The following is an 18798-nucleotide window of genomic DNA, read 5'->3' on the forward strand; positions in this document are numbered from 1 at the left end:
CAACACTGGTGACGTGAAAGAGTCACGAGCTTGTGGATGTTTTGTAGACGTACTGGCCCTTAATTGTTAATGGTGGAAAACAGGGAGTAACTCACCCTCTGTGTGATGCAGATGACCTTCCTCTGTAGCTAGATGTTGGTTAGCTGAAGATGCTGTCAAAGTGCAGCAGATTGTTTGTGCAATTGTTTGAAGCAAGTTGGAAAATGAACATCTAGACCCCCAATAATCTAAACTTAACAGGAGAAGGCATGCGTGCAAGAGGCCTGGTCTGGTGGACACAGCGCTGCTGAGGCATAATATGGCCTGGTGATGATAAAAGCCCCCCGCCATCCCTCACCATTCTGTCTTACTGAGGATCCAACATGTTCTCCTCCTATTGAGACACACCGGAACGCTTATTATTGATACAGCCTCGAATTCACAAAATTGATTTTTATGCTTCCCCCTAGCCAGTTTGTGCTGCGGAGAAATATTTTTATTCGCGCGAAAGCTGAAATAAGTGTGTAATAAAACGATGATATATTAAATTCGTTTCCCCCGTGTTGAGCTTTTATTATGCGTCATTTTTCATTTTTATTGAATTGAAAGCGGAGGATCCTCCGCGTTGCTCGAGGCGCAGAAAGGTTAAATTATTTGTGCCAATCAGCGCGTGCATCACTGAAGGCCACTGAGGCTGCGCTGCTGCTTCAGCCCCTCGCTTTTACAGCCCATAGGCCAGTACATAGATCAGCGCAATTCACTTTCATTCGATTTAACCAGAGCTTCACATGACCGAGCTTCACATAAAGGCTTCACATATTTTACTGAACGTGGAGTATCCAAATGATTTTTACAGCAGCTTTCTGTCCCGCTGTCAAACTGAAGCGTATTGATGAAGGTTTGTGTTCGACGTTCCAGCAGGCCACGGCCTTAAATTTGACGTCAGGAAGACGTTTGACTCGAACGTCGCACAAACGCTGATTTTGTTTTTGTTTTTAAATCTAGGTTGACCTTAAAATTGATTTTATTTTCACATCTCCATCTCCAAGAAAGTCAAATCTTCATCAAACACAAACAAAGCGTTGACATCAAGCTCTAACGTTAGACAGACGTTGATTTGGGTTGGAAATCAAAGTCACATATCCGTCAAAACCATAAACATTTTGACAGCAAGCTACAAAGTTAGACAGACGTTGGATTTTGGTTACTCAACACCACCACCTACAACATATCAACGTCTAACAACGTTAGAATTTAAGCTGTGTGGACATTAACATGAGTTTAGCAGAGTTTAAGTAGATGTTGGGTTTTGATCACTACCCATCGCAGCTAAATGTTGCTATTTTACGTAAATACGGCATTGGCATAGGACGTTTGGAAGACGTTGGATTTTGGAGACTTTACATCACAACATAAAAGCAATAAAACATGGTCAACTGTCATCACTATTCTACTTAAAATCGATTGACGATTGACGTTGACATTAAACGTTGTCCTGACGTCTGTAGAAGTTGGTGGCCAGCTAAGGTTATTTTTTATAATTTTATAATAGTATATCTAGTACAAGCGGCCTCCAGCGTTTATCTGAAGCCTGTCCATTCTCATACTAGCATGTGTGTCTCAGCCCACACAGCGAAAGCGATAGCAAGCTCCTTTTTGACTCCCATATCTGAAATAAGTGACTAAAACGGCTATAAAAGACGCAAACGTTTATTTCACCACTCCATGTCGTTTCCCCGGTCCCTTCTCTCCAATTCAAGCCGCTGCTGAATGGAAAACATGCTTGAAAACGACTTTACAAAACGGTAGCGGCCCCTTTAAGAGAAGGGCGCGGGCTGCGGAGCAGTGCGGGAGCCAATGACCGAACGCGCGAGACAGTTTGGGCAGGAGGCGAGTCTCACCTGCAGAAAATCACTTCAGGAGGCGCGAGAACAGGGCAGTGCAGCTTCCCGCAATTAATACACGCGCACGAAAGGCTACAGCTAACAGTTCACTTTAGATAGCCGCGCTAATCTGGCCGTGCCGGAGGGGGCCATGCGCTCTGCTGGTGTGCTGGTGCGCAACAACGGCTCTGGTGTCCAACTTAGCAACTCATCACACGGATTTAACGGTCAGTGAAGCGTCCGGGTTTCCCCCTGCTGTATTCTTTTCTTCCAGGTGCTAACGAGGCTTTGAACCCCGCTCCAGACGACATGCATGAAGGTGGTGGATAACGCAAACTGAAAGGTTCGCCCTGGGTGTTTGTGTCCATAGACGCGCTATGGATTTGCTCTGATTGCTGCTTTTCTAATCCAGTCCAGCCCGATCCGGCAGTTTTCCCTTCAGCGAATGGCTGCGTCAGGCGTTTCGAGGCTTGCGAACATTCCCAGGAAAACTATTTGCTGAAGCTGCGCTTTATACAGAGGGGATTAACTCCAAGACTAAAGGAGAGGAATAATAAGAATTAAACGATTAAAAAAACAACAAAGCTAAACCTCGACTCCTTTGCTTGTTGGTTGTTTTTGTGCGCTGTATGGACAGAGAGCCGCGCGACAATGGAGCACACGGGCATCGAAGAGGTGAACCAAACGCACCAGCAGCACGAGCCCATCAGCTTCGGGATCGATCAGATCCTCAACAACACGGAGCAGCCGAGCAGCTGCATGGTGCCGAGCAGAGCCAGCGAGCCGGACTACCCTCTGTACGCCAACGGCTACAACGGCGTATATAGCCCGGCCTGCTCCATGGCGCCGGGCCTGCCCGGCTCCTACAACGTCAATATGAACATGAACGTGAGCATGAACATGAACGTGAACGTGAGCTCGGGAAACGCGGGGGGAGTTATCCGCGTGCCCGCGCACCGGCCTATGCCCCCTGCGCCCCATCCTCCACCCGCTGGTCACCCAGCCGGTATCGCTGCCGGACTGCCCACAGTGCCCACGGTGCCCAGCATGGGCAGCCCGTCCAGCTTCACTTTCCCTTGGATGGAGAGTAGCAGGAGATTCGCCAAGGACAGACTCACTGGTAAGAGTTCTGTTTTCCTCTCTGTTGGGCGCCCAGAGATCTGATACACGCCATAGATTCACACGTTTGGGGCCACAGACTGCAGATAAAAGTGAAGGGACTGTTTCATCATCACAAATAGGCAAAATAAAGGCATGACCTCATAACATTTTAAACAGTAATACAGTAATAACGCAAAGCGCAAAGAGTATTGTCAAAAGCTACAGCAACAACAACTACTACACTAATGATACCACTACTACTACTACTAATAATAATAATAAAACAATAATAAGATATGCAAAAATGATGCAATGATGCAAAAACACGTGTGCACGTTTTAGGACAATTACACAAAAAATAATAATAATGATAATAAAACAATGATTATGACAATAACAATGATATATATGATATATATAAATGGAAAATGAACTGACGGCAACAGCAATAATAATCAAGAAAATACAAATTACAAAAAAAAAACAATAATAATAAAATCGTGTATTTTTCATCATCATACTCCTAAATTGTAAATAATATTTCTGAACGCATTTTCTTAAAAAAAATACATTTACACAATCTCATTGCCCTCCTAGCTGTGAGCTCTGTAGAGATACAATTCACAGTTTTATATATAAGTTAACCAGTTTTATATATAAACATGTTGTTCTTTTTTATTGACCAGTAGCTTTGCTCCACCTTGGTGAAATGTTCATATAGCTCTGATGTTCATGCAACCTACTGGATCTTGGTCCAAAAAAACCCAAAAAAACAAAAACTGAGCCCCTTTTTCCTTGTCAGTTTTACCTGATTATCTGCGTCGTGGTTGATGAGCTGTAGCCTGAAGCTGTCATACCGTATTTCACTCTGTCTGAGTCAGGTCTGCTGTGCTGCAGATTATCTGCAAATTTGTTTAAATAATGTTATGCACACTGATCAAACTGACCAGCCGGTACGCTGTACGATAAAAGCTGATTGCACTGGAGACAAATAAGCTTCCCCAGCAATGTCTTTCACAGTAAGGATAAAAAATGTGAAGAAACATTAAATATTCAAAAATTCATCAGAAAGAGCCAGAACCTGTACAGTGTGACTCAGATAATATTTTAGGAGATGTTTGGTGTAATTTGGTGTAAAGGAGATGTAATTATTATTATTATTTATACTAATAATCATAATAATACGTATTATTATTATTATTATTATTATCATTATAAATCTGACCTGTCATATTAATTTACAGTTATTTTGATGAAACTAATATTTCATTACACGTCATATAGATTCCATTACAGGTCATAAATATATGATCTATATTATTAATGGATCTAAAAGTTGCGTAGCAGCGTGTTGACGAATATTTTCGTATTCATTTAAACGCGCATTAATCTGGAGCCCTGGAGCCCTCGTCGAGTCATGTAGGCAGAGAAATAACACAATAATAAACGAGATGCATTGGTTGTTTTAAATTATACAAACGAATAAATATTCGAATAAATATGAGTTCATAAAATAAGCAGGAGAATCACGCAGAGCTGAAGACAGGGCTTTAGAGCAGTAGCTTTTTATTTGGTCTCTCCATTTGGGCAGCAGGGCTTCACTACAGCAATGACGTCACCCATATGAGGAAGAACATGAAGAGCAATATGGATTTGTCCACATTAAATATTCACAAAGCCGCTCTATTCTCATCAATTATTCAAATGAGAGAATGATATGTCAACTGGAAAAGCTCTTTTGTAAATATGCTTATCAATTTTACTCATAGTCACTTTGGGCCACTCGTTTAATATGTTTTATCTTTGCCGTGTGTTTGAACGGCTCTGTAGTTGCGCAATGGCAGCTCGGTGTTTTTGTCTTCTCGACTACTGAGCAGGGTTGTGAGCATCTGTTCTCTACGTGGGTTTCCTCGAGTGATTTTATTTGGAATGCTTCATTTTAGGCGTATTTCTCATGAAAACCAACATTGCTGGTACGTTTGGGTGCATCTCGCCTAGCTTTCCTTAGAGAGTGCACAAACACTAGGCCTATCCGTTCAAAACGCAGTTACATCCACACTATATTCCCAAAAAGGGAAACTGGAAGACAGCGACTGTTTGTTTCTGCTGCAAATTGGCGATTTTATTAACGCGCCACTTGGATCAGACTGAATCTTTTCTCTCTCCCTTCCAAACAGTCTCCAATTAAACTACACCTAGAGGGTGTTTTTTCCGGACGCCTGAACTTGGTAGGACATATTTTCCCCAGCAGTGTGTTCTCCATCTGCTCCAGTCTCGCGTCTGCATTTCCCATCAGGTGTTAGGGTAAAGGCCTGCAGTGTAAGACCTCATATTCACCACAGTCCAGCCGTCTTAGCCCAGTCTACGGGGGCTGAAACGCAACACCACTCGCCTTTTTTTGTTAATTGACTCCCCGGCAGTTTGCGAGTTTATTAAGACACAGAAATGCATAAACAGATCCGTCCCTTTCCACTCAATAAACCGAGGTGGTCTCAAACGCACAGTGACCTTTATTCCTTCAGCCGTCATTTGGTAGCTACGTGTTAATAGGCTAGCTCATGAGATGAGCTCTAAACATCTTTCAAATAGAATCAGCACGAAGATGCGCATCGCCAGGGGGGCAGGCACTGCGCTTTACACGGTCGCCACCTGCCATCGCGGTTCTTCACGTATTTGACGGATGCCGTTTACATCAGCTTAAAAAAAAATGAATAAAATAAAAAATAACCACTTTTTGGTGATTTAGCGAAGTTTGCTGCTTTACAGATGACCCTCTGGCTCAGAAGGCCGCAGCTCTGGAGAATGGAGGCGATATTTGTAAGCGGATAGCGCCGGGGAGGGAGAAATGGTGTGTGGGGGGTGAAATTGTATGTGGACGGCGCTCCATCCGAAACGACAATAATCATCTTCAGCAGCCATAAATACAAATGCTGGTGAAGGGGGAGCAGGCCGTGTAGTCATGGTGACACCGTCTGTAAAAGCGGAAACGCTGTGCGCTCGCGGACGTTTTATGCCTTTTCTTTCTCTGACAATTATTTTATTTGATTCGATGTTTCAATTCCCCAGTCTGGAGGAACATTTAAAAGCGCATTCTGTTTTGCCTCACCGAGCATAAATAGCGATAAATGCCCATGTTATATTTCAATATCTTCCTCCATTGGATCCATTATATGTATATTTATTAGATTGCTACCAAGGTAATATTCGCAGCGGGGAAGGCAGCCACTGTCGTGTGAAGGTGGTATCACGTATAAATGATTTTATTGCTGTCCGCATATTCTCCGAGGCAGAGGCTGATTTTTTGATGTGCCCACGCTAAATTCTATTACAGCGACATGTGATTTAGAAATGTCCCTGCTGGCTCGGGTGGGAAGGGGTCGTGTTTTATCTTTTTTTTTTTTTTTTTTTTTTTTGATTCCTTTGTGTTTATTTGGGGGCAAGTAAGGGCTTCTCGTTGATTTATTAGCTTAAAGTTTTGATCGCTCCGGATACAATAAAAAAAAAATTAATCTAATGCGTTTTTTTTGCAAATATGAATTCGAGTTTTATATTTAAATTCAGGGATTTTTTTTTAAATATTAAGATAATGATCAGGCTACGACTTGTATTTTGAGTTGTTGCTGATCAGACTATTTTGGCTGTTTTCTGCACGGCCTATCATTTGAGTAATAAAATATAATCAAATGATGTCCTGCTTTGCGTCATAGGATTTGAACGTATATATTTATTGCTAGGAATGATTTTTAGAGTGGGAAGGCATTCACTTCCAGAGACACTTCCGTTTTTATTTTACTGTTTATCACAATATTTCTATGCCTTTTCCCTTGCTGTTATTTTCTGTTCAGTTTTAGCTTCTCTTACTCATCATTTGAGTCCTCCTGTAGTGCAATAAGACATTAGCCTCGTATCAGATTGATTATGTCATGACCTTGACAGCCTGTCACTCAAGCTCAGAGCTGTAATTAAATGCAATCAGGCGCAATTACGCACAGGAATGAAGAGACTGTGTCTTTAATCACATCACAAGCCTGTTGGCTTGTTTTTTTCACTAAGGTGGACAATGAGTTAATGAGGACACTGTAATGTCCTGATGGGAGTGAAAGCGCAGTCAAGGCGCACAGGCCTTCCAAGGAAAGCTGAGTTTAAAGAAAGAATATCGGTGCAAATATTTAATACTTTTCTTTGAATTTAGGTTGCACAATTGCAGAGCCAGACTGAAATAGTGGACGCCCGACTCAGTTTCTTCATATAAGCAAAACAGATCCAGTGTCTGCCCTCTTGTCTTTCCTATTTTGACCGGTGTGAACATGTGAAAGGTCCCCTTTGAGTTCCACAGGCCACCTAAAGCAGCTTGCACACAGAACTTGTGTTACACAGGAGCGTGTCTGAATGTAGAGGAACCATCAGTGTCTCCATGAAAAGACATTTACAGAAGTCTGACACGGTATTATTTGTACTCCGGCTTGCCAGTGGGACCAACTCAGACACTCTATCTCTGCCCACATGGACAACTCACAGTTTCAGGTCAGCTGGACTCAGATTACTAAACCTTGAGGGTTGTTTCAGGATGAAGGTCATTCTCTTGTTTTGACCTGAAGATGGCCTATTTTTTCATTTTCATGGTACATCTGGATATGTTGGTTAGACATATTAAATGGACTTGATCATTAGCTTCCTATTGCAGTCCTAGCAGGCTTTTCTGCAGATGCTTTAGTGTGTAGTTGGCTTCTGATGCCACGTTTAACACCGGATGCAAATGCTGTAAATCTGCTTTCCTTATTTAACATTTCCTTTAGCATTATGTGGGTATATAGGAAGCGATGCATTAAAAACACTCATTTGACTAATTTGAATTAATGGTAGGGGATATTTTACTTTAAATGCTGTATCATTACATTACACACTGATTTGAATTATACATTTTGTGGGAGAACATGCATTATTAGAGTAAGCACTACAGAGGCTATGACTACATATATATATATATATATATTTATGTGTGTGTGTGTGTGTGTGTGTTTATTGAGACTCATTAAAAGTGAGACTTTATCATTTAGGTTGGTATATAGTCATTCTACTGCATTCTGCTTGTGACTGTCACAGAAAAACTTTGTATTATCGTTTTACATTGACTTCTGCTGAAAGCTCAGAAGGTTTTTTCCTTCATTTGTTGGTTTGGAGTTTTTTTTTTTTTTTGCATGACAGCAATGATATACTCAAATTAAAGACCAGTAAAATGTTCTTGGCTTGGACTTATAGACTGATGTAAAATCCTTTAATTTGTATTGAAACACAAATTAAAGTGTGTGAAAGAGTGTGAAGGAATTCTTCACATTCTTCTCATTGTATAAACAGAAATGCTAAAAGAATTCACAATGGCATTATTTAATCAATGGCTTCAAAGAACCATATATTTATACTATACCAATTATACAATACAAATAATTATAATTACTTACTTGCTTTTTTCATAATTTAACATATTTAAATAAAACAAAAATGTGGCGTAATAAATTAAACAAAATTCAGGCCACAAATTCTAAATGACAATTTATTCAATTTATTATTTCCTGTCAATTTGTTCATCAACCTTCAGTTAGAAAATCCACAATGTGTCAGTTGAACAGAGATGCTCAATCATTTAAGGGTATTAAAATAGAATTTATCCTGCTTTTGCTTTTGTTGGAATTTTGCTGGAGGGGACTTCTCGTACATTTGGCATTAGGCATGATGCCAATAGGTTCATGTTTATGTAATCCATGTAAGAGTCCTGTTCTATTGGCAGTACTTCTCTACAGGGCTTCTCTGTGTGTGCATTTGCACATCTGTTTCAGCAATGAGTGCAACCTAAAGCAGCCGAGTGCATTTATTAGAAGAGGTATCCACAAACATTTAGAAATGTGTGTGTGTGTGTGTGTTTGATGTGCTATCACTTTCAAATAGGTTGACATCAAGATCAGTAAACATGGACATGGAAAAGCTAATAATGAATATCTGCTCAGAAGTAGCTAACAGTGAAGTACAGATAGCAGCCATCAAACAGCACAATGTGTTAGCAGCATTAGGATGTTCTTAACACAAGACAGGACCAGTTACACAAGCTAACGAAAGCACTATGATCCTTCTCCAAACTACTGCTTTCATTTATATATTATCCCAGTCAGTTGGTATTCGATTGCGAATGTCTGTGTAGCAAAATAGGCTTGATGAATATGTCTTAGGATAAAAAAACCAACAAAACAAAACAAAAAAAAAAAAAACTGAATTGATATAAGGGACTAATTAGCACAGAAATGAGGCGCTATTTAAAAAAAATAAAATTAGTATCTGTTCAAAAGTGAAATTTAGAATGAATAAAGTTCTGTCTGAGCAGTACATATTTATTTACTCTGAAAAACACTGATATTAGAATACATACAAATTACATTCATACAAAAAGTAGTGATTTTACATCACAGTGTTTATTATTAAACATTTCCAAAGCTCTCCTCATGGGAGTCTTATTATAAATAAGACTCCCATGAGGAGAGCTTTGGAAATGTTTAATAATAAACACTGTGATGTAAAATCACTACTTTTTGTATGAATGTAATTTGTATTATGTCTAGTATTATATAGTATATAGTATAGTTGTATAGTATTATAGTACTATTTCTAGTATTATATCGTATATAGTATAGTTATATAGTATTATATAGTATATAGTATAGTTATATAGTATTGTAGTACTATTTCTAGTATTATATAGTATATAGTATAGTTATATAGTATTATATAGTATATAGTATAGTTGTATAGTATTATAGTACTATGTCTTGTATTATATAGTATATAGTATAGTTGTATAGTATTATAGTACTATGTCTAGTATTATATAGTATATAGTATAGTTGTATAGTATTATAGTACTATTTCTAGTATTATATAGTATATAGTATAGTTATATAGTATTATAGTACAATGTCTAGTATTATATAGTATATAGTATAGTTATATAGTATTATATAGTATATAGTATAGTTATATAGTATTATATAGTATATAGTATAGTTGTATAGTATTATAGTACTATGTCTAGTATTATATAGTATATAGTATAGTTGTATAGTATTATAGTACTATTTCTAGTATTATTTATAGTTACCATCCAACACCTGGTTTGATAAATCAGCGCTTAATGATGTAATGAAGTTGGTGGGACGTCCGCTGCCTTCTCAATGAGAAATCCCTCCTGCTTTTAACTTTATTTCTGTTTACTTGCCTTTGTTCTAATGTGAAAGCAAAAGCTCTTACAGTTTTAAAAGATGCGTCAGGGTGGTTTAACAGTCCTATGAAAACCACCTTAAAGCATAAACACCTTCAACAGTAGCGCAGTAGAGCAGTAGAGCGCACCGATGCTGGTATAGTCATGCATACATTCAGTCTGAAAGAGGTCAGTGGTCACTTACAGTGTCCGTCTTGTCTTTGCAGCCGCGCTCTCTCCGTTCTCGGTCACGAGGCGGATCGGTCACCCGTACCAGAACCGCACTCCCCCCAAGCGGAAAAAGCCGCGCACCTCCTTCAGCCGCGTGCAGATCTGCGAGCTGGAGAAGCGCTTCCACCGGCAGAAGTATCTGGCGTCCGCGGAGAGAGCCACGCTCGCCAAAGCGCTGAAGATGACGGACGCGCAGGTCAAGACCTGGTTCCAGAACAGGAGGACAAAATGGAGGTTCGTTTCTCGTCGTTTTTTCAGCCCAGTGTTGTTGGGTTTTTTGTTTGTTTGTTTGTTTGTTTATTTTCTGTGAGCAGAAATCACAATAAAATAAACAGTAGGTGTAGCAGATTTCCTTATTACTGTAGATATGCTGTAGACAGTAGGCAATGGGCTGCAGACTGTATGTGTGTTTACATACATTTAAATAAAGGTACAGGTTCATTACATGAAAAAATAATTAAAACGTCTAATTAAACGTCTTTGGAAATGCTAACGCTGTAAATGTGAATAATTGTACAATCATTCCCTTATTTAGGCTCTAATGTATTTCAGGTGTGTTGTGTGTATTCATATTTATTAGACAAGTAGTGCTTTTTTGACTATAAATATTCTAAATAAACAGTTATTTTTGTATTATTATTATATATGTATATTTGGTTTAAACCATGTATCTCAGCAGTAAGAGTGTTTTGTGAGTGTTTTATCTCTTAAAATAGCAGATCACATTAGAACAGATGCAGGTAAATATAAATACAGTAAAAGGTAAGGGGAATTTCTCATGATGAAGAAAGTAGTGAACTAGTGCAAAGGTCCCAGATTATATATTAAATAAATATTATATATATATATAATATTTAAAAAAGAAAAATAAATAAATTGGCTAGATGATCTAGAAATATAAATGGCAAAACATTAATGGTTACACAGATTTGAGTTTTTTGATGAAGTCACATTGTCATAGGGTTACTGTGGACCTATGGAAAACTGTAAGGTTGGTCTCTTGGGTGATGTCATGCTCTAGCTACAGCTAGAAATGCTGAATTAAGGGTTAGAAGTTAGCATTGAGTATGAAGTAAATAAAGTACTTCTAAACAGGGATTAGTGACTGAATGCCTTTAAGCACTCCTTGTGCTTTTCGCATCATATTCCACCGATATTGTACCTCAAAGATCACTTATATTAGTAATAAGTTTATGTGACTGAACTACATCTTCACTACATTACTGAATAAGCTGTCAAACTTGTGCGAATAGAAGTGCTACAGAGTTTATGCACATTCGGACCTCTGGACATTTGGACCTCATTTGGCACCTCATTTCACTCCATAGGGCAATAACAGTGCTCTTCATGTACAGTCTTTTTATTTTTTCACAAATAGGTCGCCATTTCAGTACCGTTGGATTATATAAACAGCAATAGTGGTAGACAGTGGTAAGCAGTGGTAGGTAGTGACCACTGCATAGCAGACAAAGACACTGTAAAACACTGCCTGATGTTTTGGAGACCAGTCGTCTAGTCATCACATAGTGGCTCAGATTCTCATACTTGACCATTTCCCCTGCTTTTAACACACATCACCTTCAAGAACTGACTGTTTACTTGCTGCCCAATATATCCACCCATGGCTGATATGCCACAGATGCCACTGTACATAAAGATAATACGGTTTTCACTGGTGCTAATGTTATTGCTGATAGGTGTATAGTTCAAGGTACAGAGAGTTCTGCCATCTAAAGAAACCCTTAACATGCGCAGTGAATTAGATTCAAGTGAAACACTTTCAAAATCACCAAACTGCTTTAAAATTTTACCTGACGCATGGAAACAGGGTTGCAGGACACAAATATAGCCCCGTCATGAGAACAATAAAGGAGCAGAGCTTTTAGACTGTGGACATTTGTTAAAATTTGGGAACTATCAGATTGATCTCCTGTTGGCAGTAAACGTTTGTATTTTTGCACCCTGCCTAGTAACTCAGCTGAGAGCGAGATTCATTTAGGAGGGCGTTCTGTGCCTCCTGGTAAAACAACACTTTGGTTCTGCTTAGCTCTGCTAAAAATGTTTTCCTTCATTTTCGTTGGACACCAATTTCCTTGACCAAGCAGAAGTGCCGCAGCTTTTAAAAGCCTGTGTCGAAACTTGCTTTCTAGTGCATTATGGAGCCCATAGGTCTGAATAATTGAGTGCATGTCCATCCTTTCTCTTTAATCCAATATACCTGTTGCTGGTGGCTCTTTTAGAACAAATGAGTGCGCAATCTAATTAAGGGCAGGCTTACTTGCCTCAGTTTTTTATCAACGAGCTGCAGCGGGCAGGAGACTTGCTGCTGAAGTTGATGTATTTATAATGAAGCTGAGTCATGGCCTTTAAGGGATTTAAATTGATTACGGTCATTTTGATGTGTCAACTCAATGACATCTCCTTTTTTACATCGTTAAGCCATGATCAGGATGAGGTGCTGGCTTCTTGAAATTAGCAGGCTACATTTTTTGAATTTGAACAAAAATAATTGGTTGTTGGGTTGTTGTGAATGAATAATATCTTGTATTTATTTATTTATTTATGCATTCAAGGACTGTTAATGCATGTAAGCCACAATATGGTGCACATGGCAATATGCTGAATGAACCAGGCAAAACACTTATATCAGCATTTCTAGCTTCAGCTAGAGCATGATATCACCCAAGAGACAAACTTTCAGATTGTCTTGTTTTCCAGTCTGATCCTGGGTAACCGTATAACAATGTGACATCATCACTATGTGACACTATTTACATTTTTCTGTGTCTTTTTATATTATAAAATATAAAATATTTATATATTTTACACCATATCATACACCATAATAATAGTGTATGAAATGAATATGAATAATAGCGTGATAATAGTGGACATGTACATTATTTTAAAGCATATATATTTTAATAGTTAGGTTTCCCATTAAATGCTATTAAGATAATGACAAATACAAATACAAAGACTGTAGGTAATTCCTAATTATATTCATAGTAATTAAAGTGCAAATACATGTATATAAATGAAATAAATCACTTTTTAATTTAATTTTTATTTAATTTAAATTGAATTAAAAAAGAATTTGTATTATTTTTACTCTATTTGAATGAAAGTCTTACATTATCTTATATTATTATTATTATTACATCTGCATATTTGACAAGAGAACTACAACCGTCTATCTTCTCACCAAGAAATGGTTGGGACCTTGCGACCCAAACACACACACAAAACTGGTGAAGGTTTCCCATGATATAACAGCCATGTTCTCTTAAATCCTTGAGAACTGTGTCACATTAAGTTAAGCTATTACTGCAAGGACATTGCTAAACTACCAAGCAATACTAGTTACTACTAAGCAATTACTTTTGTTAGTTTTTGGAATATTTGCTTAGCAAAAATGGTGAGAATAATGCTTGTATTTAGGCACCGTATGGGCAACCAGCCTGCCTTCAAACGAGTAGCGTGCAATCACATTACAGTGATGCAGTTAGCTATAATGGGTGCATAATGAGCTCTGGCGTGGCATAAAAGCTAAAAAGCTGGCATGGACGTTACCGTGTGTTAGAGCAGCAAAGCCAACTGTCTCTGACCGTGACTCAAAATTTACATGACTCAAAAGACTAATTCATGACACGAATGGCGTTTTACAGCACGTCATGTTTTTCTACTGTAGCCTCTCCCAGCAGGTAGGTTCTGGGAGGAAAGTCAAGTTACCTCTGTAGTACTTTTAGCTGATCGTGATCAGCAGTGTTGGCAGCGTACTCTTGATCCTGAGCATGTTTTCAGTGGTAATTTCCTTCTGCATAGGGGGTCTGGCACAGACAAATTTCTAATGATAATGTGCCTATAAAAACAACGATATATGAATATCAGAGGGCACAGACTGTGCCTTCAGTACTTGTACAAACAGGATCTAAAACAAGCAAACAACCAAAAAAAAAAAAAAAGGATTTCATGCAACACGGTTCGTTGCAAATGCTTTCAGCGCACACCTTCCATTGACTGTTCAGTTCACTGTGGTGAAATGCAGATTGCCAAATACTCCACGCATGGCTACGCCTTTGTAAAATTGAGAAATCATTGACTAGTATATTAGTATATAAGGTTTAGTAATTTAAGTGCTTAATGTGAAATTTTAGGTGTTGATGGTCCATACTATTAATTACAGCCATTATTGCAGCAAAGGTCATTAATAAAAGCAAAGTTGCAGAAAGTCATCAAGCAGCTCATTACGTTTAGATCTTGGGTTCACTCCTAAACAAGGTATCACAAAAGGTTCGGAGTGGTGCCATAGAAGAATTTGTTAGTGTGAAGAACATCTGCATTCCAGGAAGAACGATCTACGATTAGTGTAGAACCTTCACATTCTTAAAACCTTTACCTTTCAGTCAAATCTTTCAGACACGTTCTTCTCATCTATCTCATCTTCTTTCTTCTCCAGGAGACAGACAGCTGAGGAGCGAGAGGCGGAGAGGCAGCAGGCCAACCGTTTAATGCTTCAGCTCCAGCAGGAGGCTTTCCAGAAGACGCTGAGCCAACCCCTCCAGCCGGACCCTCTCTGCCTCCACAACTCGTCCCTCTACGCCCTGCAAAACTTACAGCCCTGGGCAGAGGACAACAAGGTGACCTCCGTCACCTCTGTCGCATCCGTGGTCTGACCCACGCCTGCCATTTGTGTTTGTTAATGAGAAAGGAAAAAAAAAAGGATTTTATAATCAGGGTTTAATAGGATTATGGGACGCCATTTAGGGGAGCATTTTGGGTGGATCTCAGACACACTCATTTGGACTGGTTTCAAGAGCCTGTAATTCTAAGCCATAAGTTAAACCTATTTATTTTGCCAAGCTCTAGGAGAGATCCCACTTCACGCAGTCCTGATCTTTGTGTTTTTATATCTAAAATATTATATATGGAAAGAATTTAGTCATTTACAGGCTTTATTTTCTATGAGGGTGTGGATTCAGCTTCCTCTTTGTAATGAGATAACACTGTCTGGGAAGAATTGTGGGGGAGTGACAGATCAGTGACAGATGAGTACGTTGTGCATTTCTTCATTCCCAAATGGACTGTAATGGAAAAAAGAGGCTAAACAAAACAAACACACTACTTTTGCTGATGAATCTTGTTGTTCCCACCTGAATCCGGTCATTTGTTCCATCCCTTACCCTCCGTTTTCGCTCCTCTTCCTTCAGCTGCCTGTCTAACAGAGGGCGGGACCGCGTTGTCCCTTCCGACCCGAAACCCCGCGGAGCTGTATGATGAATTTCACCAATCAAGACGGCTGTTTGTCTACGTGCCGCGTGGCATCGACGAGACCCACGCAGCCACTGACTCGTTTGTTCTTGTTGTTTTTGCTTTGAACTCTGTACGATGTGTTTGTGATGCATGTTGACCGCGGCTCCTGCGCGTACACAGGGACTGAAGACTAGTCGGTTTTGTCCAGCTGGAGTCTTTCCTCCTCACCTGAACTTTGCAAGCAATTGCGGACGCGCTCCCTATGTATTCCTTCATGACATTTAAAGTCCTTTTATATTAAACATGATTGTGACTTCTAACAAAAGGCTGTTCTGTTGAATCCTATTTTTCAGCCCCCTGTCTAATCTGCCAAATACCAATGAAAAACACACACAATAATAACCGAAAGCAACGGCACACCTAATTCCATTTCTGTTGTCAATGTCATTGTTTGTAGTTGTAGGAGACTCTGATTGTCTGGGTGTTTTGTTTCACATCCAGACACTGAAGGCGTGTAAACAAGTGTTATCACCACTCTTAAAAAGAAAGAAAGCGAGAGAGAGAGAGAGAGAGAGAGAGAGAGAGAAAGACTTGAGTCAAAACAAAAAATGTTCTCTCTGGATGCCGCAGCACAGCACTATCGGGGTTAATCTCCAGTGCAGGGGTGTAGACGCATGGCCCTGTTCTCTGCACTAAATGAGCCTTCACACTCCTCAGTACACATGGCTGCCTCTCCCAGGAAATGCTGAAGAAGTAAACTGATTAGAGCAGTGTGTGTTGTGCAGCCCCTGGCCCCACCACAGAATCCACAGCAGCATAAATCATGGGCCGCTGTTTGAGTTGGAAAACATGCTAGTTTTAATGCGAATCTTGACAGCAACCAGCCAGTTCCCTGGTTCTCCCTCTTAATCCGAACACTACAGCCCCTTAAACTCGAGTCTTATTCTTAAGGGTTATAATACAGTACCTACTATAAAGTATTTAGTACTTAATAGTAACACTAATGAGGTCTGCACAGTTGTATGCAGCCGTTCAAACAAGATGTTCTGTAGATTTTCTGAGTAAAAATAAGCAAACATCTTTGAAAGGCTTAAATATGGAATCTTAAAGATTTTCTCTGCACATTTAAGGACATTTTTACTGTTTATTTTCTGAATGTAACATTTTGCAACAAAATAAGAGACATTGCCCAATATGACAAATGCAAAAAGGTAACAATTGTTAAAAGCAAATAAACAGAAATTGTCCATTAAAACATGTAGAAGTGTGCACACTTATTTTCACTTGGAAAATCAACTAAACATGTAATTTGACCAGTCCGGCTCAAACGTTTACACATGACAAGATTATTTATTTTTTATTTTTTTTATTTTTTTTGTTTGTTTTTTTCTTTTAGGGCAAGATGTATCACCAGAATACCATGATATACTAACTATGACTACAACTGAAGTAAATCAATCCCATAGTACATTACAAAAGCTCCAATGACAAGGGATTTGTTGCCGAATCACTTTAATGGAAGTGTCAAATAGTGTCCTTGATGATTTTGACAGCATTGGATAAAAGTGAGCTCAGCACTTTCTGTCCTACACAAAAACACAGAAGAGTGTTGAAGTGCTGTTGAGGTGCTGAAAACTGTGTTTTTTTTAATGGCTGCTTAGTGCATCAGACCCCTGTCACAACAGTGCTCCGCACTTTCACAAAGAGAAACAGGGCTCTTTGTAGAACTGCATTCGCTGTTGTTGTAAAGTTTTCTGTTACACCAGGGTTCGGTGTCAGGACGTCTAGCATGTCAAAAACAATATAAGCTCTCCTAATTCTCATTCTGAGGAAGTCTATTTCTGTACTGTGCGTGCACACAGTGATATACATGGGTTCAACTGTGAAGCTGAATGCAAAGCAGCTGTCTGTCTCACTTTAGCTCCATCCGAGCTCCAGTTTGGTTTCCTCAGATGTGACGGTGTCTCGCCTGGTTTAGATCCTGTCAGTATGGGCCGGTTGCCCCGGTGACGCCTCCTTCACCCCTATTTCCTCTGCCAGCCCTTGAACGGCTTTCATCTTGCTATCTCTGCCGCCACGTCGACGTGACTTGGCTCCTTTTTACTAAAATTCCTCTCGCCCACTGTTTTCAAAACCTGGTATTGTGTTTGGCTACAGGTGCTATGAACGTCTCCATCTCTTTTTTTTTCCTTCACAGTGTACCTGAGGGCCTCCACATTTTCCCATAAAATGTCACCACACAAGAAGCTGAAGGTTTAGAGTAAGCCTGTATCGCACTTCCTATCTCGCTTTATGTTTGCAGACAGACTTCTGCATTTATCAGCCGGTGAGAGTAAATCAGTCCAACCTGTGGCGCTCCTCCTAATGGGTTTACGTGAGGTGGCTTTTATCAGGCGTTTAACAGAACGTAGCCTTGTTGATTTCCATGATCTAGAAAGGCAAACAGACACTGGAAGAAGGTAAAGGCTCTGCGCACAGACTTAATCAGACAAGGCTGGCATGGGTCAATGAGCATGACTTAAGGTCACAGTTGTATGCAAAATATGTTCCGTCCTTTAAACAACATGCTTTGTTGATTTTAAGTAAATCAACAAAACAGAAAAAGTAAAAGTTTAACCCCTTCAACACTAAAGCTTGTTATTCATCCAATCTTCAGCTATATCTATTGTATAATATTGATTAATCGCCATATTACAGATTGCATGTTGTTGCTGTCCAATGAAATACACATATCTCCAAAATGATGACTTTACAGGAGAAGGCAAAAATGTTCATGCAAAATAAGAGTTTTTTCCAAGTAATTAGGAGCATTTCTATTAATCTATTCACCCAGATTTATTTACACAGTGTACAGAGCAGCTACAGGGTTCAAACTAAAGAGAACAAAAAACTGAAAAAGGAGATACATGTATTTCTTTGGACAGCAGCAATATGTACAGATGTATGCAAAAGTTTGAATGCCGCGGTTTTGAAAAATCATTATTCAAAAGTACATTTCCTGCACATTTTAGAGTAAAAAAAGTTATTATATTAAATATCCACTCACCAAGCACTTTATTGGGGAAACCAATTTACCTACTCCATCCTGCAATGATCTAATCAGCCAAT

At 39.3% G+C, this 18798-nt stretch overlaps 1 protein-coding gene across 1 annotated transcript; it reads left to right on the top strand.

Annotated features, from left to right (window-relative positions):
• Window positions 1-2513: 2513 nt before the first annotated feature.
• Window positions 2514-15113, top strand: tlx2 (T cell leukemia homeobox 2). Its single transcript, XM_072663656.1, has 3 exons — window positions 2514-2982; window positions 10434-10671; window positions 14897-15113. The coding sequence occupies exons 1-3, from the start codon at window positions 2514-2516 to the stop codon at window positions 15111-15113; spliced, it is 924 nt and encodes a 307-aa protein (XP_072519757.1).
• Window positions 15114-18798: the final 3685 nt, after the last annotated feature.

Source organism: Salminus brasiliensis, chromosome 19 (assembly GCF_030463535.1).
Source record: "Salminus brasiliensis chromosome 19, fSalBra1.hap2, whole genome shotgun sequence".
NCBI lineage: Eukaryota > Metazoa > Chordata > Actinopteri > Characiformes > Bryconidae > Salminus > Salminus brasiliensis.